Here is a 22,695-nt window from a genome sequence, read left to right on the forward strand (position 1 = left end):
AAGCCCTCCTGTTGAGCCACGCTGCCCGCCCGCCTGCCAAGTGGGGACCCAGCCCTTGGCTCCCCCATGTCATTCACCAGACCCACCATGGACTCTCACAGAATAGCTGCTCGACAGATGGAGAGTAAAGCAGGATACAGACTACATCCCTATGTCAGAAGTAGATAAAGAAAGGCCAAATCGTTTGTTAAAAACCTCAAATGAATAATCTAGCCTTTCCACGCCTAGGTATACACCCAACAGAAATTATAAAGTATGTTCACCCAAGAAACAGCAGCAGCATTATGCTTGCTAACCCAAGCCAACAAATAACCCAAGCGCCCATAAACAGTGAAAGAAGATAGACGTACCGTCATACCAGGAAAGGCTCTACAATGATCAGAATTAACAAACTACAAGTGCAACACCGATAAACCTCTAAAACAGACTGAGCGCGACGGTCACACACAAGAGGTCACACTGTATGATTCTACTTACACGGAGTTCAAAAATGATGTTCAAAGTCAGGGAGGTGGCGCCCCGGTGGGGGGGATGGGGCTTGATGGGTAAAGCGTATTCTGGGAAGCCATGCAATTATAAATCATGCATTTTTTTCTTGTGTATATTATTTTTAGGTTGAGCTAAATGCAATTCCTCTTTTTGTAGGTCAAGACAGTCAAATATCAGCAACTGCATATGGTTCAAACTAACGCTTGAATAGAAATGTTTTTAAAACCCGCTGGTAAAGGAGAAAGGAAACGTCTAGCACTGACTGGCAGACTGCTACCTCTCTGACAACCAACCTAGATGCTCCTGCGGCTTCTGACCCTGTTTCTCATTGCTTCGTCTTCGGTGGAGACAGAAAAACAACTCATCCCTCAGCTCTGCAGGATGGTTTTTCACAGTCATCCTGAAAGCTGGTGATGCAGCCATCCTTGGGCGCAGAGCTGCCTCCTGCTCACGAACATCTCTAAGCCCCTCGATACCTCTGTGCCTTTAGCTGATCAATGAGAACACACGGACAGGTCTGGTTCTGTGTGAGTCCAGCTCCTCGCCACGAACCAGGGCTCCTAATCCATCCACGGAACACCAAGATTATATGTTTTAAGGAAATAACTATGACTAAGATGATTTTCATATTTAAAAACACTATCACAGAAAAATAAAAGTAGGGAGCTTTTATGAGCCTTGTGTGGGTCATAAAAGGCATAATCCTTATAACTAATTGAGATAACTTTACCCACAAGTTATGAAACTAATGCTCTCCTTTTTTGCCAAGCTACAAGCATTTATCTCCCTGTGGCAAAACATCATCAATTCTCAGAATTCCGGGTTCAGCAGACTCACTTTACAGTGGCGAATAATATTTCAAACAGAAGGCTGCTTCATTTATCAGATGACAAGGCAGAAGCCTCCCCAGGGAGGGGAGAGGCACTCGGCACACTCAGCCCAGCACCGACTGGGGGTGGACAGGGTGTCTGATGGAAAAGTCCCTGCGCCGGGCTTCTCCCAGAGCCCTGGGTGATGAGCACAGACTCAGAAGTAAAGGATAGGAATGCAGCATTTCCCTCCCCATGGCCCGAGGCAATTCTGCTAACACCCCTTCTGATTCAATGTCCTAAAATCACTGTTGTAAACAGCCGGCGATTGAAGTGAACAACGAGAAAGCACAGTGCTAAGGCCACCCCTTCGTTAAACAGGGAGCCAGCCACACCGCTCTATGTGGGGGAGGGGGGGACGATCCATTGAATGAGCTCATGGCAACTCATGTACATCACTGATGGGGGCAAAAGGAATCCCTTGAAACATATTTAAACAAGTTTATTATTTTATAGAAATCCTGCAGTAAATCATTTGAATCTTGAGTATTGTTAACTGCCTATAGCATTTCTCTTCAGTGTACATTAAGGATTCATCTCAATAAAAGGACAGTGGTCCTAACTACCATTTGCTGAGCACCTGTGCTAAGCTGAACATGCCCTCATTTAACACTCTCATTCATGGGTCCTGAGAGTCACAGGAGTGGGGAGAAGCATCTAATCTTTGTTCTGAGTACTGTCGGCACTTAGAGCATCTTATCTACCAATGTCCAGTTGACGCTGAGTATGGTTCCCATTTCCCACATGAAGAAATTTTAGGCAACATGCTAATCACTGGGCACAGCCAAACTCCAAACATACAAAGTCCATGGGCTTCCCTTATCCCACTTTGCCTCAGTGACTCTTTGTTTCTAGAGAGCAAGCAAAACTGTTCCGGGTATATCAGCCAGACAGAACAGACTTGTTTTCCATTAGCTAATCAAGCCCCCATATCGTCATTAACATGAAATCTCCTTCTATCCCACAAAGGCCATGGCCAAGGGCATGGCTCTCCAGGGCTGCTGTTCCACAGCTCGCATGCTGCAGCTCTGTCATCGCAACACGGAGCTCCATGCTCGCCACTGTCAGAGAGGGACAATGACAGGCCACTACAGGATGTACGATGTGCCACATGTGCCACATGTGCCCCACCTTACAGCAGGGGTTTGGGAAGGGTAGTCTTCTGTGTGGCCAGAAAGGAGAAAAGAACCAGAGGAGACCCTCCTACCACAAGAGGGTGTAGACTGCATTTTAGGAGATCCCGATTATGATGGACAGAAGGAGCTGCTGTTAAAAATGCAGATTCCCAGGACACCATCCCCAAATGCTGATTCAGTTAAGTGGGAACTGAGCCCCAGGCAATTCTGACACAGGTGGTCAGCAAACCACACTTGAGGCCTCGCCCTGCACTGAAGCTGATCGCTCGGAGGGCTGGATGACCACCAGAAATCGCGTGCAATCCGGAGGGCACTCAGGAGGCACCAACCACGTTCATGCCAAAGGCCGCCTGGCTGGGAGTACAAAGAAAACAACGAAGATAACAGTAGAGTCCCAGCCCCCACCAACCAGCAGTCAGCAGTCTGGAACCGGCCATGGAGGCGGTTGACCACAACCCAAGGCAGACGAAAACACAGGACCCCAGTGGGACACAGCGGCGGCGGCAGAGCTGGGTACTGTCACACAAGCAAACAGCCTCTGCACCGAAAGGAGCTATCGCTTTCCATCCTGGGCAAGCATCTGAGCACGAGGCTTGCTCGTTTCAAACCTCCCCGGGCTCCCCAGTCACTGCTTCTAAGGGCACCTTCAAGGTGCCCTGTCAGGGCACCCACATTCTCGTCCCAGACTCACCTCCTGCTACTCTTTTTTTTTTTAAATTAAATTTAAATTGAATTAAATTCCTCCTGCCACTCTTACCAACCACCTCCAAACCCACTTTCTGTGCTGAGGCCACACCCAGTGACCTGATCCCCACCCGAAATACGCCTCCAAACCCTGCAGCCTCGGCTCCCGGACACACTGTCCGCAGGGATGTCCTCGGGCCAGGCCGTCCACACCTGCCACTCGATGCTCAAGACTCGGTGGGATGCCAGCTCTGGGCAGCCTTCCCTGGCCCCCGCCTCCTCCTCCTCTCCCTCCCGGGACTCATTACTCCCTCCCTCTCCATAAACTGAGCACTTTGTCCTACGACCACAACCGTCCCCGGCCTACAGCCCCAGACGGGACTCTGAGGGGTAATAATGAAAGTGTGCTCCCTTCTGCCAATACTCCAAAAACCTACCTGACAGCCAGTGCCCTCAAACAAACCGCCTGGACCAGCGGAAGTGCCAGGTTTCCCTGGGTCTGTTCGAATCCTACCAACGGAAGTGTACCAACCAAGGGGAAGAAAATAACTAGCACAAGTGCCCGCCCCCAGAAAAATGTCTGAAGGCAAAACTTTCAACGCCAGTGATGACAGCAGGGAAGAGAGCAAACAGCGGCCCACTCTGTGCTCACCTGACCAAACCGTGAGCTCTGGGGAGGCGCCCCACCCCCAGTGTTCCTTCTTCAAATATCCCCAGCCCCCGGCACAGGCCCCCAACCCACGAAGGGTTCCAAGAAGGATGCAGGACCGATCTGAATTGAGGCAAACGCCGCTCATTCCCTGAGCAACCCAGTGTCCCAAGCAGACCCATAGCTCCGAGAGGGACATCCCAGCCGGGGAGTCACCCGGAACCCCAAAGGGGAGAAAGAGGAAGAGGGCAGGACTGAGGACCGCAGGAAACACAGATGCACGGGTGAAAGAGGTAGGCCACCTTCCCCCTCCGACTGCATTTCTGATGCAGCATTTCTCATGTTTCCAGAGCCCATTCTGCAGTGCTAGAATCAAAGGGTTTTCCGGACAGACTGATGTCCTGGAGCCAAAGGCCAACAGGTACACAAGCCTACTGGTCTACTATCGATTCTAAAGCCTTCCATTTAGGCTCTGACTTGCAATTTTCTCTCCACATCTCGCCCTCTGGGCTCCAGAGACCTAAGGAAGACCTTTCAAAATCTGTTAACTCTTAGGGAACGGGAACTTTCACCACCACCACCTCCCTTTGAAATGTTGCCCTGAGACTCCAATGTGAGAACCAGAGTGACAGCCCTTTCCACACATCATTCCAGGGCATTCATTTGCTTCCCCGGAGACAAAGGGTTGTAGAAGGAGACGGCTTCTAGAATGCGGTCCCCTTTGCTCTAGTCCCGGAAGCCTGGTGCTGGACCCATTCCCTAACAGTGGCCAGCAGCCCAGGGACACGGGGCCGACCGCCTGTTCAGACCCAGACTACACTTCCTGCCACTGAGTCTCTTCGGCCAAGCTACCTACCCTTTGTAAACGTTGGTTTACCTGTAAAGTGGGGAGAACATCTCAAGCGCAGTGAGACCAGAGAAATCCCACAGAACGCCTTTTGCACAGTAAACCCGAGTGCCCCTCACGGGCAGTTATTTTTTCTGGAGCAGTAGAGTGAGGTCATGGAGTGTCCCGATGACACAGAAGGAGCACCTTTAGATCTCAGAGCTGCCCTTCTTAGCTCTGTGCCCGGGGCGGGTCCTCAGTCTGCGCTTCGACCTCTGCATGCATGAGCACAGCTGCCAATGTACCCTTCCATCGGGCATGTACAAGGCTTCGGTGATACGTGTGACTGGCTTCATGACAGCCTGGCACATACTAAGTCTTCAATAAACAGCACTTACGTGCCAGTGAGGGCAGTGGGGGGAGGTAATATACTCCAGTCCTAGGGCACCTGCCTGCGGGGCGGCTGGCTGACCTCCTCGGATCCACACCGTGCTGGCTCAGCAAGGTCCCGGGCCGGCTTCACATGTCCACCAAAGCTCCCAGGATCTCTGCTGGAGTCTTGGGTGGCAGCAGGACAGAGGCAGCCCCCTGGAGCTCCTGCTCGCTACTCCGCCCACGGTCCACAAGAAAGAGCAAAGGGGTCTCCACGCCAGCTTCCGAGCACTAAATGCAGCCTCAAAGCTACGTTATACTTTGATTTTTCCTAAACACTGGGGTCCTCTAACCAATTTATTTCCTGTTAGGTTAAGCTTTATGTGCCAGCCCTGCTTTGCAGTACCCGTTCCTAGTTTTCTTCCAGTGGCATGAATTTCTTAGGCAGGGCTGCCCAAAAGGCAGTGTGCACCTCTTGGATGATCTATGGGGTTTTCCTGGAGAGCATTCTCTTGGGACCCTGAATCACCGAACCTCAGCACTACACCTGGTCTAGAGACAGAGAACTGGTTCCCTAAGGAAAAAGAAAAAGCATATAGCCATATAACATATAACCTACAACCTAAGGGTCCAAAGCTGCATTTCATTAGAGCTAACTTTGCACTCCTAGGAGCAGGTGGGCATCAGCTGGTGGGATCCTGCTCTCACTCAGAGCAAATATAATCCAAGAACAATTGTGTGCACAGGTGCTATTCCCCCAGAGGCACGAGTTAGCAGAGAAGCAAGGTATCTTTCCCCCAAAAGATGATTCTCTTAACCTGAGAAATAGGGGACCTACGCCAAGCAGGAGCAGATAATGAATTTCTCAGCAGCAGCGAAAGTAGATGCAGCTTGCCCAGAAATTTTTCCACCTACTCAGGTGAGGGCCTGCTACCGAGATCTCCACCTTCACGAGCGGAGTTGGGTACAAACCTTGGAATCTTGCCATCAGACCAGCACTGGCAAAAGGAACAATAAAACTTCCTCCAAAAGTCAGCCTCTGTCATCTCACCAGAGCTTATCTAAGAAAACAAAGGGTCATCTGTATCTGTGAGCGTCCAGTCTGTCCTTCGACGGTGGCTATCGACTCGATGATAACAGCATCTAAACATCCAAGATTCCCACCCACCCAGGGAGTCTCCCACGGACACCACAGCTGGTCTTCGCAGGTCAAAGAGCCACACGTTGGACACACTGTTAATATGCCCAATTGATATGAAGTCAGGGAATCATCCAAAAACGCCATCAATGCCCAGGTTTTTCCCTTTGGGTGAGAGCAGATCCCCCATTAATTAATAAAAGGGGAAGTTTGGAAAAAAGAATATAAACTGCCTGCCTGATTTTTACATAACATTCTTTGAGGAAGCAAAAAGCATGTAAAACAATAATTATCACATCTTCAAATCCACGACACAGACCATCATCTATTTGTAAACAGCTCATGAATGTTTTCGGGAATATGTGAAGGGAAATCTATAAACAATATAAATATTTGCACACCATCGTGTCTTTTTTTAATCTGATAATTCCCAGCAACAATCAAACCAGGCAACCTGCAAGCCTACCTCACTTTATTTTAGCATCACTCACACACACACTCCCCAAATAAATGCTAAATCCTACCGTGTACAGAACACTGTTTTATCATTTCTATCATATAATAATTTAATGGGATTTAGCCTAGCTGCCAACTGGAAACTGTCCCCATCTGATCACACGCTATCACTAGTTTTAATATCTATTCCAAAGGTAGAAAAATCGAGGAGAAGGGAAAAGTGTTTTTTGTTTTGTTTTGTTGTTGTTTTCCCAACTGCATCAATACCCAACTGAAATTCTCATTCCTTTTTCCCACTGAATAACAGCAGTGTTTGGTCAGAAGCTGGGAGAGGGGGCCTGTCCGCATCGGGGGGAACTCACCATCCTTTATGATGCTGTGAATAAATACTCTGGATGAATTTGATCCCTAGGAAAGAAAAACATGCAAGAAAGGGTCTTTCTTTCCATGTGTATACCCTGGGCTGCAGGAACAGAAGTCAACTCACAGCCTCCCACCTGCCATCAATGACTCCAGATTGGGGCAGGAATCCAGAGAGGGGCCTCCTGTTTGGAACCGCTGCCTGGGCTTTTCAAAAGAAGACAGCGAGTCCAGAAAGTTCATGCAACTTTAATATTTACAGCGCTGTCAGAAAACAACCATGAGCAGATGGGAAAAGAGAACCTGACCAGCTAATGGAGGGTCAAGTGCAGGTGCGGCCCCTCTGTCACAAGAGATCAAAGGGACTGTGGAGTGGGTCTGAGCTGATGAGGCGTGATCAGGGTTTGCAGCTGAAAGACAGAGACACGACCGCTCCCAGCCGCTTGGGCCCGGGAGGCCAGTGGGTAGCGGGTCCCTGGGGCGCCCTGGGGTTCAGACATCTCTGAAAGAGTCTGTGCCAGGGCCCCCTCCTCTTTCCAAGATCGCTATTTCCAGGTACCAGCCGCTCGGAGACAGGAGGGGCATCTTGCTGCTGTCCCCAAGAGCCCCCGCCTGCACCCGAAGCGGACAACGGCTCCGCACTGAGCTCAGGGCGTAGGGAGCCGGTGGCTCGAGCTGCGGCCCCCGACTTCCGGAGCCCCTGCAGCAACAGTTTTCCAGCCGGAGAACTACCGCAAACGTCTCCTTGGAAAACGCTCACCTGAACCCTGGGGCACCAAAGCCAGGCACAGGTTAGGAGGCGGAGCCCGACCCCGGGCACGGCGAGGGGCTCTAGAAGAAGGGCCAGGAGGAAGGACTGCAAACGTCGGGCTCCGAAGATCGCACCCAAGGAGAAACTTCCCGAGGGCGCGAGCGGGGTTGCGCGCCCGCTTCCAGGGGAGCAGCCCCGATTCCCCGGGCAGCTGGTGCGCAGCTCGCGACCGGCGCCGGCGAGGAGACCGAGCGGCGGCCCGTCCCGCTCCCTGGCGCGGTGGGGGTGGCGGGAGCGTGTCTTAGCCCGGCTTACTCGGGTCCCTCCGCGGCCCGGATCCCAGAAAGGGGATCATGAGGGTCCCGTAGGACACATACCGGCACTGGGCGGGGAGGACCCCTCGAATCCAGGCCCCGAGGGGACGCGGTGGCGCAAACAAAGTTGGGGCGCAGAGATGCTCAGTCCGTGGGTCCCCGCGCCCGCGCGCTCCCGCCCGCGGCGCGCCACTACTTACACGAAGACCCCGAAGAGCAGGGCTCGGACCCCGATCTCGATGGCCAGCTCCCGCATGGTGCGGCCGGAGCAGCTCCCGGGGCGGCGGCGGCGGTGGTGCTCTCGGCGGCTCTCGCAGCTCGACCGGCGCGGGCTCGCCAGACCCCGGGCGGCGAGGGAGGCGCGCTCCAGGCCGCGGGCGGGGGCGGGAGGCGGGAGGCGGGCGCCCGGCGGGGGCGGGCGGGCGCTGGGGAGGGTTCAGCCCAAACCACCAGCCGCCGCGGGCCCCGGGGCTCGCGGACGCGCCGCGAACGCCGCGTCCGCCGCTCCCCGCCCCGCAGCCCGGCGCCGAGCTGGGGGCGCCCTGGGGACTCCCCGCGCCCTGGCGCCGAGCGCCGCCTCCGCGCCCTGGTCCGAGCCGTGCGCCCGCGGCCCCAGGATGGGAGGGGAAGCCCGGGGAAGCCCCGCTGCCACCGCGGCGGCCGCCGCCTCCCCTGCGCGCTCCCCGGCTCCCCCGCCAGTGGGCGGCCCCTGCGCTCGGCTCCCGGGGCAGCGCGCTCGCTGGGTCCCCGCCTGCGGCTGCTCTGCGGCTCCGGGCTCGGCTTCCGACTCCCGCTCTCCGGCCCCGGGCTCCCGGCTACCGCCCGCACGTGGGCAGATGGGAGAGGCGCGCTAGGGGACTCCGGCCCAGGAAGCCCCGGCACCCTGTTGAACGGAGCTCCCTCCCTCCCGCTTTTTGCTCTCCCTACTCCTTTCCGACCTGAAATTCGTTTTTTTCCCCCCTTCCCTAGGAAGTTACCCTGAGAAGACTTGCAGCCTCGTTTTGCCTCAGAACTGCCAGCCAGGCTCCACGCCCTGGCACACGGATTGGGGACAAAGGTGAGCCTGGCTCCTCGCCAAGCCACCAGCACCAGGCAGCCCCTGGGACCAGTTCTTCCGACCCCCACCCTCAGCATCTTTGGGCCGCTGCGCTGTGAAAATCAAAAAAAGAGACTGGCACAATCCCTGCCCGTGACAGGCCATCCGGGTCGCTGGTCGCTGACACAGCATTCAGTCCTGAGCACCTGAGGCAGCTGAGGCTGCAGGTTAGACCCGGAGCGTTATCCTTGGGGTTCATAGTCAAAGGCCAGACCATCACCCCTGGCTGGTGGCCTGGGAGTCACTGCCTCAAGCCAGAGCCCAGAGGGAATTTGGCTTTATTTTCCCATCACCTGTCATGATTAAGTGTATTTCCTTAGGTTTACTAATTTAAACCAAATGGACACTCAAGATGCAAAGTTCAAACTAACCATTAATTTGTCCCTGGGGAGACCAGATTTCATGGGTTTTAGGAGAGACCTAGCCAGGAATTTGTGAGCAGGAGAAATGGATTAGAGGGTAGTCCCTGGGAATGAGGAGCCGTATCTCAGTCTTGCACAAAAGGGGGAATAGGTAGGGAGAAAGAAGACCTTCCAAGGAGGGTTCTTGCATCAGCAAAGGACAGACACACCCTACTTCCAAGGGGATGACAGACCCAAGCAAGTACCTAAGCCCAGACATCTCAGGGTCTAGGGACAGAGAAACAGGCAGAGGAAAAGCAATCCCAGTTCTGTGTGGAGGGGACTTCATATCAAGACCACAGGCAGGAACTGCATCTGATTTGCCCATCACTGGATACCCAAGGCCTGGCACACTGTTCTTGGTGAGTCTTCAGTGAATAAATGAATGAATGCACTATATGCCTCATCTGAGGTATTGGGTATGGGGGGAGTGAGAAGAACTTGGAGGGAGGAGGTGCGGTCCTGTCTCCTCTGTGTCTTGGGCCCGGCAACGTCCTGGATACAATTGGAATCCCATCGGTTGGCAAAATGATGTAGGAGATGCCCTAGTCAACCCAGTAAACTCTGATGACCCAGAACGAAACTGGCAGGTAGCCATGCTCCAGGAGAGGATACTAACAAGAGTCCATGTTATTAAACATCAGCCAAGTGCAGCTGGTGCAATGCTGAGTGCTAGGTGCTAAAAATCATAATCCCTATCCTCCTCAAGAAGATCGGGAGCCAAAGAGTCATGAAGAAATGCCAAGGAACTATGCAAACCAGTCTTACCAAGTCCAAAGTAGTGCTTCAGAAAACTGGATCACTCAGAGGTCAGAAGTTAAGAGTCATTCCTTTGGTCTGAGACAGTCAGGGACCTAGCCTTGTAGAGGACAGCTGGTTCTTGTAAGCAGAGTAGGATAACACTAAAGGAGGAGATCCTGGGTGAGGGCAAGAGTGTAGGTGCAGAAGGTTGGAAGGAGTTTGGAGGGCACAATCAGTCCCCCTCCCTGGAGGAGCAGAGGGGCAAAGTGAGGGTAGGCTCATGGTGCAGAGTTAGTGGTAGTGTGCTGCTCACCGGAGTCCATCACCAAGATCACAGAATTCGAATCATTGTGCCACATTCTCTTTATCATTTTTGTTTGTATTTGAGATGCCTACAGAGGGAGTTTGAAAGGGCAAGTGATCTCACTGCTGTAGTCATTAAGAAGTGACTTTGAGGGCATCTGGGTGGCTCAGTGGGTTAAGCCTCTGCCTTCAGCTCAGGTCATGATCTCAGGGTCCTGGGATCAAGTCCTGCATCAGGCTCTTTGGTCAGCTGGGAGCCTGCTTCCCCCTCTCTGTCTCTCTGCCTGCCTCTCTGCCTACTTGTGATATCTCTCTGTGTCAAATAAACAAATAACATCTTAAGAAGTGACTTTGAAACACACACATCTAAAGAGGTGAGCAGTTCAGCCTCCTATCTGATGCCTGACTCTTTTCTATTGGTTCTTCCCACCTGTCTGTTCCAGCCGCACTGTACTGGCTTCCATCGCAGGTTCCTAGGTAATTGGTAGTTTCAAGTTGGCTGTAAGAATCCCAGTGTTACATGCTCTCAGGATCAAATCTGGTGGGAACGACCTTGACCTTGACCCCAGCGCTCCCAGGAAAAGTGTCACCAACGGTCATTGGCACCACCCCACCTGAAGCAATCACAGTGGCCAGGGAATCATGATGGAGGGATGGTCTCAAGTCTGGGTCACAGGCTCGATCCCAAAGCTAGGAGTGGAAACTTCACACTAAGCCCCTGAGCTGGAATGGAACAGGCGGGCAACACACAGGGACTGATACTTTGGAGTAGGGAAATTGATGTGGAGCAAAGCAACAATGGCCAGCACGCCCCCTTCCATGCCAGACACAGGCAGACTGAAGACCGCTCACATGCCCCATGAGTTCCCATCTACGCCCAGGATCTTGCACTAGCGAATGCGTTATCCTGGGTATGCCTGCCTTTGTCAATACAGATTTGCAGGACTGCCTTTAATCAAAGCCCTGATGTCACCTGAGGCTTGTCCTCTGCCACCCAGTCTCTTCCCCCGCTCCTTCCGTACTCCCATCAGCAGCTCTGTCATCTGCCCCAAGGATCTCCTTTTTCATTTACCAAAGCTGGCTTCAAGGGAAAGTTCTAGCCTTCTTCAATATATAAGCCGGGATCCAACACATTGTGGGCTATGCCTCATGGAAGGCCATTCTTAAAGGGCAGGCAGGTTCTCTCTCCAGTGAAAGGCGACTGAAGATGACATTCTTGGTGTCCCACATCCCACAGAGCAGGCAGCCACTTCCATGGGTTTGAAGGTGGTTGGCTCCAGCAGCCATACAGCTGTGGCTGCATGCCAAATACTAGAGCTCTCCAGAACTGCCATGTTGCCACCCCAGCAGATAAATGAACTGACAAGGGAGAGAAGAAATGAAAGCAGGTCAGATAATATAGCAATCCAGCCAAAGCAGCCGGGTACCATCTTAGCAGCTCCTGCTGGGTCTTCCTAGGACTCCCATGGAATGTGATGTACCCTGGATAAGAGCTTCCAGCACTCTCGGAGATTCAAGCAGTCTTAGAGTCTCACTCCATCATAAGAAATAACATGAACATGTCTATCCGTTGCCTAGACATAGTGAGGACCATAACTGCCATGCCTGAGCCTGATCTTTGAAAAATCACATCAGGATGTAAACACTCAAATGACCACTGCTTCTGCCCCTACCCCCCACCCCCAATGCTTTTGTGACCACATACATTTTCAAAGTGCCACTCTGGGGAAACCTCATGCTTTAAATTGAGCTTCTGAGCATGTCAAGAAAGTCCCCGTCATCCCTCCATAACCCTGCTTCTGCTCTTGGATATTTGCTTAATCCTCAAATGGTATCGTGCAGTACGATAATCCCATATTGGCCAGACTTTCAGCTATTTCCAAAATCCAAAGCCACCTTTGGAGAACACAACTTTGCAACAATGTCTTATAACGTCATTTCCATAAGTTACACTTTGTATCTCAATGACAGCTACCTAACCGCTCTAAGAGTGTGACATGGCTCAGGCAGCCAGCACGGTGACCCTCAGCTTTGGAGACCCACAGATCTGGGCTTTCTACTGTGGCTGCCTGGTACAGACTTGCTGACGTGCCTAAAACACCAAGGAGCCAGAAGGAATTTCAGGAGAGGTAATCAAGTTCAACCTGGTCCATGAATGTCTTCCTTAAGAGTTACTAAGTATCTGTCTTCTTGAACACCTCCAGGGATGTAGAACTCACTCACCACTCATTCCATTTCTGGAGAGATCTGGTATTGTTTGTTGGAGGAGAAACAACCTATATCCATAGGTCCAAATGGTGGTTTATGGACCTATTCCTTTACATTACAACAGCCCTTTAATTATTCTACAACTGGAAAGAGAGATGGAGACCCAGAGATGGGGTGGGGTGAATGAGAGGAGAGACAGACAAAGGTAAAAAGAGACAGAGAAGCTTCTCTTTTCCAAACTAAATATTCTCAGTTCCTTCACCTTTTCAAGTCGTAATATTTATAAGACCTTTGAGGATTTAGCTCTATAGATTTAACACTGAAGTGTATTAAGCCAAATTCTACCTAATGAAAGAAAACTTTCCTGCTTCCAGGAAAGATATAAAGCACACTGAAAATGATTTAACCCCTCATGTCTTTAGACTAGTTGTAATTCCGTCTAAGGAGAAAAATGTGTGAATTATTGATGTTTTCAGAGGAAAAAATATTCCTTTACCTCTTAGAAGTTTTTAAGTTAAGAAGTTTCTTTCCTAGCAGGATTTTGTCCGTTATTTTCAAATTCATCGTGTGAAAAGTCAGGATATCACTGCCTTTACTTCATCCAAAGACAACCCTCTGTGTGCGATCCCCCTGCAGGATTCTCGCTGACAAAGATGCTGTGGCACAAACTAGGATCCTGGGATATTAATACAAAAAACAAATTGAAGATCAAGAAGCCTACACACCTAGGACAGAGTTGGTTCTGCTCCCTTGCTTCCACCCGGGGAGTCAGGGTCAGGGCCAGGGGCAGGACCAGAACTCCAGTCTGTCCTTCATAGTCACGCCCCTTTGATGACATCCAGCTGCATCTTGGTTGAAATCGTCTTGTGGTTTTGATTTGTGTTTCTGCGATAGCGAGTAATGTTGAACACCTTCCCATGCATGTTTGCACCATTCTGCCATCTTCTTTGGGGAAGAACCTATGCACGTCTTTTGCCAATTTTTTAAAATTGGGTTTTCACTTGTGGTTATTGATGTGAAGCAACTTTCAATATATTCTGAACATTAGTCCCCTGTTAGTTACGCCCTTACAAATATATTCTCTCCATCTGTGCCTTAACTTTGCATTTTCTTAACAGTACCTTCTGCAAAGCACATATTAGTAATCATGATGGAGCCCAATTTATCGATTTCCTCTTTTATGGTTGTTACTTTTGTGTCCCAAGACATCTCTGCCTACTCCACATCTGTGAAGATTTTCTCCTATGTTCTCTTCTAGAAGCTTTGTGATATTAGCTTTTATATTTAGGTCTATATTCTGCCTTGAATTAATATTTTGCACATGCCATGAAGTAGAGCTGAGGTTCCTCTTCCCCTTAGGACGTTCAGTGACTCCCTCCTCACGTGGAAAGAATACTATCTTTGCACAATGGATGGCCTTGGCGGCTTTGTCGAGAAGTGGCGATTTGCGTGGGCTCCCCTTGATTCTTTTCATTTCCCCACCCATCTCTTCGGGGTCCTGCTCTGTGCTAGCCAAGCCCAAGGGATGTGCACAAATGTTCATAGCAGATTGACTCACTCTAACCAAACACTGAGAACAACGCACCTGCTCATTAGCAAGAGAATGGATAAATTACGGTGTGTTCACGCAATGGAATACTCACTATTCACTGATAAAAATGAAGGAGCTACTGATACATGCAAATACAGGAATCAATCTCAAAGGCATAATTTTGAGCAAAAGAAACCAGACATGAAAGAGAGCATACCATATGATTCCATTTATAAGAGCTTCTAGAACACGCAAAACTGGGCCCTGGCAATAGAAGCAAACTGGTGTTTATCTCTACGTAGAGGCAAGAAAGTGGCACGAGGGGAATTTGCAGGTCTTAGAAATAGTCTGTACTTCACTGAGATGCTGGGTACAAGGGAGCACACATTCGTCAGCCTTCATCCGACTGTGCACTTTCAACCTGTGCATGTATTTCATCGTGTGTACATTACGACTCGGTTTTTCTTTTCTTTTCTTTTTCTTTTTTTTTTTTTTTTAAGAGGAAGAACAAAAGAAAACCAATAGGTCAGAGGATACAGAGGAAATACTCAGTGGGATCCCTCAAGCAAACCGGGACAACTCCTTCATTCATCCGAGTTTCCTGCCTGCTGCGGGGTCGGATACTTTCAGCAGAACCCGGGGCGCCTGGGTGGCTCAGTGGGTTAAGCATCTGCCTTTGGCTCAGGTCATGGTCTCCAGGGTCCTGGGATGGAGCCCCGCATAGTGCTCTCTGCTCAGCAGGGAGCCTGCTTCCTTCTCTCTCTCTGCCTGCCTCTCTGCCTACATGTGATCTCTCTCTGTCAAATAAATAAAATCTTAAAAAACAAAACAAAACAAAAAACGCCATGGTGGTCTCTCGAAGACCAAAACTGTAGTGTTGCTTCTAGGAAATATCGGGAAGCTGCATCGATGCACCTTGCGCGGAGGCACACCGATCGTAGTAGAAGTTGTTGCCTCCACCGCTGACCTGATCGTACTGGTAAGCTTGGTATTTCCTGCCATTCCTTTGGGGAAAACTCTTCATTATTTTTCATTATGTTCAATTAGCCAGCATATAGTACAGCACTAGTTTTTGTCATAGTGTTCAATGATTCACTGGTTGCATGTCACACCCAGTGCTCACCCCAACACCTGCCCTCCTTAATGCCCATCACCCGGTTACCCCATCCCCCACCCTCCTCCCTTCTGTAACCTTCAAGCTCCTAGCCCTGATATCCAGAAATCTTCCTGCTGGTATCGTCACGGGCTGGCCGCCTTTCTACCTTCAGAGGAAGGCATGGACGGCTCCACGCCACGTCACCTTCATCCTCTCGTGTCAAGGGAAAGCACCCTATTCACCCTGTTCGGTCCTTTTCCCTCCGCACCACCTCTGCCTTGAGAGTGTTGCAAAAACAGGCACCCCGGGAAAGAGAAGTGCTCCCCTTTATGAGCAGGAGCTCCAGGCCATAACCACTCTCCTAGGAATGGCGTCAGCTGTGGCGCCCAGTCAGCCAGGGCTGGGGGAGGAGGTGTCCACACAGGATGCCTGCAGAGGTAGGCAGGGTCTCTGACCCTTATCAGTCCTTGCTGAAGGTTGTCATTTCACCTTCTAGCTGGACTCATGCAGCAATGAGGGTTTTCTTCTTCAAAGACCCCCTTTTGGGGACGCCTGTGTGGCTCGGTTGGTTAAATGTCTGCCTTCAACTCAGATCATGATCAAGGTTCTGGGATCAAGCCCCATGTTGGGCTCCCTGCTCAGCCTCTCCCTCTGGCCCTTATCCCTGCTTGTGGGTTCGCTTCTTCTCTCTCAAATGAATAAATAAAATCTTAAAACAAAACAAAGATCCACTTTTGAAGAGCAAATTCTCCCAAGTGAACTCACACCTTAGGCTGAACAAAGATGTCTTCTCCTTATCAGTCTGCTGTTTACAGCACCCTGCTCCGTGCATGGACTCCTGGGACCCTCAGCACCAGCTCCTGTGGGAGATGTTTCATTGTTGTTATTGTTAGAGCCACTTTTTTTTTTTTTTTTTTTTTTGAAGATGAAACTCAGGCAGTTGCATGACCCACCCAGACCACTGAGACAGAGAGGCACAGAGTAGAAGCCCAGGACAAGCTTTCCCATAAGAGGTCAGTGCCCTTCGCCGCAGGACATGCCCCTGGCCCGCACTCTCCAGTGCGGGGAGCGGACCTGGAACCCAGGACCGGTGCCTGGGGAAGGGAGGAAGGGTGCGTGGGTTGGGGGATGGGGGCGTAGGTAGCAGGGATTGATGACAGGAAGGAAGGGGTGACCAGTTCCGCGTTCACTTGCCCCACAGGTTGGCTTATCTGTTCTCTGAGAACCTTGTGTATGCCAGGTTCTCAGAATATCCTTGTAGCTACTTCAAGTCTTCAAGGTCAGCAGATGAATCAATTATGATTTCTCTAGAAGTGATTGATAGGAAACCCCACTCAAGTGGACCCGGACGATAGTCTCCAGAGGGGAACTCTGCGATCAGGCTCAGCTTGATCAGGAACTCAAACAACGCATGAAGCCTCAGTGTCTCTGGCACGATCACTCAGAGCTACTGCTCTATTCTCTATCCTCAGATTCTTCTCTCCTGCGGCTCCAGCTTACAGCCTCTCAGCTTCAAGTTCAGCAGAGATAAAAGAGAAAGTGTGTGTGTTTGTGTGTCTCAATAGCTCCGGCAAAAATCCTCACATTGGCTCTGATGGGACCAGTGTGGGTCACAAGACCATTGTGGCTAAAGATCTGGGGTGTAATTGGGCTAATTAGGATAACTCTGGGTCATAGACCCATCTCTCAAACCAAGGGGATTGAAAGTGGAAAAGGAATAAAGCCTTAAGCTAAAGTCCATTCCTTTGGGTGAACAGATATTGGGAAGGCAGATTTCAAATGCCCACCACACAAGATGCCCACCACATAGATCTCACGGGAAGATGGTCATCATTAGCACAGGACTGTTCTTCCACTCCCTTGAAAAATAACTGGCACAGCGTAGCTTCTCCATAAGTATCAGTATTTGTCGTGTGGAGTGACATATAAGTGAATGCAGCTTCAAGCATCAGGGGAATCTGCTAACTATGGTATTATATGATTTTGTCTTGCTCGTCTCTTCCTTCAGCAAACCCAGATTTAAGGGAAGAGTTGGGTCTACGACTACACCCAGCAGCTACACCTGTCTCACCTGTCTGAACATCCATTTGCCCCTTGAGCTTAAAGGAGACAACATGGTATTTTCTGTCATGGTATAGGTGACATCAATGAGTTTCATAAAGATATAGATAGATAGATAGATAGATAGATATGCCCTTCATATATATCTGAGTGCATTTTGGAACCTAGCTTCTAAAAACTTCTTCCCACTCTCTATTCTCCCTTACAGAAATTAAGGAGAGTCTACGGTAGGGAGAAAATGTGTTTACAACTGTGATGGATGGACAGACAGACATGTCAGCACAGTGGTCCCAAACAGCATGGGCCTCGGGATTTCCAGAGCTATGGTCCTGTATCTGTACAGTCTTTTCAGACGTAGAACCCCAAACTACTTCCTTCCTGAGAGTAAGGTCTGCCTTATTTGACGTTCTGCCAACTTCTCCACAGGTGACTCCCGAAGCTAGAAAGTTCCCTAATCATGATATATATGTAATGTTGGGTTTGAAGTGATACATGAAACTCCCATAAATTGTTTGTAAAGTTTGGAATATGTGTTTCTTTTTCTATGAGGCTACAGCATTTTTATCTCTCAGAAATCTGGCATCTTGCCATCACAGGGATGCCGAGAACGAAGCTAACATGGAGGAAAGCAGAGGTAAGATTTGGAAGAACCAAGCACCTCCACCATCTTACAAGGTCTCGAGACAAGCTCTGCCTAACATGGCTAACACTTGGACTTCCCAGTTATGTGGGCCATCACCTCCCTGGTTTTGTTTATGACAGCTTTATTGGGATTTTTTTTTTTCTGTCACTGAGACCTGATTGAATCTTTATACCCATCACAGTGTGATGCCATGTGCCAAGGACCATTGGGGGATATGTGGAGGACACAGACGGTAGACAGGCCACCAGGGTTCCGTTAGGAAAGCAAGATCAACACCCACAAAGCAAGAAGCTAATGACTGGGACCTACATTAAATGGTACACACGGGGAAAAGCATTGAAGGTGGTTATTCTGTCCATCCACGAGTCATAGAATAAAATCCCACTCCAGAGTGACTCCATCCCCCCATGGCCTCTAGTGATCATGTGCATGATCAGGAATGGTCCATGCAGGAAAGGAGAAGAGACTGATGTCACCAGCCCGAAGCTGGCCCCTACCCATTTTACCTGAACGTCATCTCCTTATTCAATTCACAGGTCTGTTTTCTAACTTTCCAGGACACAAGATGTTCTGACACTTGAGTAATAAGTGATATTCACAAGATGTTTTCCCCTTCTCCATGCAAAGGATGCTAATGAAAATGGGTGCCATGTCTCCCCTCTTCCCAACCTTTGTCCAAGTGGCAAGGTGACAGCCCTCCCTGCTTGTCAAGTTCCTCATCATTAGATCTAAACACTGACAACATCTTTAATATACACGGGGAAAAACAACAGGGAGAGGCCCACAACCCAGAAGACTTGCTCTGGTTTTGTCCTGGTAAGCAGAAACAGGCCTATGAGAAAGACCAAGTTCCCAGCTGTGTCACCAGGTAGGGCAGCCTGAGGCTCCTGTAATCACTAAGAGTCATCTCCAAAGCAGGGCCCTTGGGGATGGGGTGGCCACGGGGTGTTGGCCAGCACCAGTGACCACTGCCCTGGTGTTTCTATTGCAAACACTCACAGTCCCAAAGACTTATTGGCAATAGACAAAAATTGGGGGAGGTTGGACCTCTATGGGAGAAAGATGCTATAGATTCTACATATCAAATGGCTTGTTTAAAAAAAAAAAAAAAAAAGGAAAGAGAAGAGGATTGCACATGATTCTTCCCAGTTTTTACCGAGTCCTACCTGCATGACTTCAACAAAAAAGACGCTGTTCCCAGGGGACAATGTCCCTCATTTTCAGCCTTTCCTCATTTGTGCCATTAGGAACGATTAATAAATTCACAGAGGGAAAGAGAAGAGGACACGCTTTGCAGTGAGGCCCATCAGGGGCGTGGTTTTGACGAAGCCTTGGAATGGGACAGACCTGGGTTTGAAGCTCAGCTCTGTCCCTCCTTCACTGTGTGACCTTGGGCAAGTGACCTGACCTCTCTGTGCTGCGGTCTTTATAAAATGATTGTGGTCATTACAGCCGCCTCGTGCAGCCTTTGGGGCACGGGGTGAGAAGAAGCACGTAGGTGCTGAGCACGGCGCGGGGCTCATGGTCAGTGCTGGGAGAACGGAGCGGCGTTTGCTGCAGATGGAAGGAAGCAGGGCTGCCGTCTCCGCAGGCCGCCGGCCCAAGTGTGAGCGTCTCAAACCCGCCTCCGCTTCATGGGCTGCAGTCAAATGGGTGTGGGTTTAAAATACGTTTTAACCACTTTCAAAGCTGCAATAAGAAAGTACACACACCTGCCTGAGTCACATGCTACATCTTAACACACCCGGGGCTCCTGGGGGGGCTCAGTGGGTTAAGCCGTGTGCGCCTTTGTGTCTGGTCATGATCTTGGGGGTTCTGGGACAGAGCCCCGTGACACTGGGCTCCCTGCTCAATGGAGACCCTGCTTCTCCCTCTCCCTCTGCCCCCTCCACCTTGCCCCTGTTCTCTCTCATGCGTATTCTCGCTCTTTCAAATCTTAAAAAAAATAAAATAAATCTTAACACATCGGAGAAAACCAGTGTGTGAACTGCTGCAGCCACATAAGGTCATTTTCATGCAAACTTTGGGGAAAACCCCGTCTTCCATCTGACCTGCGCAGGCAGGTGTCAGGGACTAGGAGTGCTGCACCCTGAGCTGGTCGTTTTACAGATTCTGGCCTCTGCACATTCCTTTGCACCAAATGCACCAACGAGGACACCACTGTCTGCCCCGTGCGTGCCCTGGTCACTTGGCAGCAGTCAGCTGGGCAGTGACAGGTGAATGCACAGGCATTCCCACCATGCAAACTGGACAGACATCTCATCAAGGTAACCCTTGATGAGTAGGTTTCTCATTTTCCAGAAGGTTTCACCCCTTCTTGCTTGACTAAGACTTCTGGAGTGCAAGTGGTGTTGGTTCCAAACCTCCGGGTCTTCCCACTGAAACCTGAAACTGGCCCCCACTCCTTGGAGGGCAGGACGAGCAGGAAGGAAGAGGCAGCACGTTTGAGAAGCAAAGGAACTTACATGCCAGCCACGTCTCGGGAGCTGGGAGAGGAGAAGCTCTCCAGACCGGCCCGCCAGAATCTTAAAAGTTTACACAGAGGTCCGAACTGGGCTCAGTCACATGTGCCTTTTCTCTCAAGGCTGTGTTCTTGAAAATGGGCCCCACTGGGAGGGCAGCATGCAGAACGCACCTTCCAACGACAGGAGAGGGGATGAGGAGCCTTCTCGATGTCCTGCTCTCCGGTGAACCTGAGGTCACATCCTCTCGATGACCTTCCACAACAAGTCATTATAAGATCTTGTTAGTGACTCAGTTCTGAAAACAAGTACTACCCATCTCTCCTGCTTCTGGAAGTTTAACTGAAGAACAAATACTCTTATTGCACAGTGAGATCTTAAGGATTTATGTACTTATCTGAGAGAGAGAGAGCATGAGTGGGGGGAGGAGCAGAGGCAGAGGGATATGCAGACCCAGCACTGAACCCAGAATCTGATGCAGGGTTCGATCTCACAACCCTGAGATCAAGACCTGAGCCAAAATCCAGACTTAGATGCTTTACTAACGGAGCCACCCAGGCCCCCACAGAGTGAGATCTTAAAAATCCCTTGTTAGTGTTTGTAACTATGTTTCCGTGCAGAAAGAGAATTTTGTCTGTCGTGCAATCCAAAAAACACACAGCGTGAGTGGGATGCTGAGGGGAAAAACGAGGCAGCATCTAGCAGTCGTAACATCGTTAGTTTGGGTTCCTCTAGAAGCCCACCCCAAGACAAGGGGCTGAGGGCTTGCAGCTTATCTAGGAAGTGATCCCAGGAAGTCCGAGAGAAAGTGAGCACATGGGCTAGAACAGGAAGGACAGCCAATGCAAGGTCGACATCAAGCAGGTGACGCTACGGGCAGTCCTGTTGGGGACTCCAACATAGCTTGTCCCAGAGTTGTCCCCACCCACACCCGGCTCGGGAGCCAGGGTTCTGCCATCTATCAGTTGGCATCACCCCTGGGACAGCAAGAGGGTATTTCTCGGCACTTCTGGCCTTTTCTGAGCTCTAGCCAAGCAGGCGACGACAGCCAGAGAGACATCAGCACTGGCTTGCAGGTGTCCGTAGCTGGAAGCCGGGAGACCCGTTACACACGAGATGATGAGTAAGGAGGGGTCGGGGGGCTGGGACAGGACCTGCTACTTCCCCCTCCACGAGTTTTAATAATGGTTCTGGGTGCTAGACACCTTGCCCACGACATCTCGTGGGATCCTCACGCCAACCTCACCCCTGATTTACAGATGAGAAGACTGAGGCGTACAGAGATTGAATGACGAGCCCCGTGAGGCCATCCCGTATGTCGTAGACCCAGCCCTCAAACCCGGAGCTAACAGACTTGGGAAGCTCTGTCCTCGTCACTCCCCCAAATGTCAGTGATATTCATTCTCATGTGCGATGTTCACTACTCAGTTACTCTGTTTTCTATCCCGTGGCAGATGAGACACAGAAAACACCCCACACGTCAGCGCTCAGGGAGGTCAGGCAGGGGCAGCCCCGCTGTGGCCTGCTCGGCCTCCCGACGAAGGCCCCACTAAAGTAATCACGTGAAGCTTTAAAAGCTCCTCTTTTAGAAGGAACATGAGCACGTAATGTGGTTGCTGAAAGACTGCCAACAAGCACCCTGAGCAGCGTCCAAGTTCATGATCCGGAAGAGTCGATTTCCATGATCTGGATTATCCAGGCCCCGGCAGAGCTGGGGATCGAGTGCTGCTCGTTACAGAAGCTCTAAACCAGCTGAATGAGCTCAGAAGAGACTCGGCTGAAGGTCCAAGGGGATGGTTTTGGGGAGGAAGGCTGGTTCGCCTCTTGGATTAGCACAGCCACAGGCCGGGCAGAGGGCAGCTGCGGCGGGCCCACAGCATCTCCGCTGCAGCGGCTGAGGCCAGTTTTTTTAGGGAGAGGCTGAGACCAGATTGAATCAAGAGGGGAGATGCATGAAGAGAAGGCATTTCTTTTTTGTCTTCGAAGCCCTTTTCAAAACCTGAATTTGAAAACAGCCCAGCCTCCTGGGAAGTGCTGCCTGGGGATGAGGAGGCAGGGGTTTCTGTTGGCCAGTTTTAAGGGAGGAATGAGATCAAGGCACCCTGAAGG

The 22,695-nt window shown here is 50.7% G+C and overlaps 1 protein-coding gene across 2 annotated transcripts in view; it reads right to left on the minus strand.

The window, feature by feature from the left end:
* PLPP4 (phospholipid phosphatase 4) overlaps positions 1-8,405 on the minus strand; it is a 116,748-nt gene extending 108,343 nt beyond the window's left edge. For both annotated transcript variants that reach the window (XM_059173020.1, XM_059173022.1), the window contains exon 1: positions 8,245-8,405. In XM_059173020.1, coding sequence (XP_059029003.1) covers positions 8,245-8,300 — 56 coding nt within the window. In that variant the 5' untranslated portion in view covers positions 8,301-8,405. The remainder of the gene's footprint in view (positions 1-8,244) is intronic.
* Positions 8,406-22,695: the final 14,290 nt, after the last annotated feature.

Source organism: Mustela lutreola, chromosome 4, assembly GCF_030435805.1.
Source record: "Mustela lutreola isolate mMusLut2 chromosome 4, mMusLut2.pri, whole genome shotgun sequence".
Classification (NCBI taxonomy): domain Eukaryota; kingdom Metazoa; phylum Chordata; class Mammalia; order Carnivora; family Mustelidae; genus Mustela; species Mustela lutreola.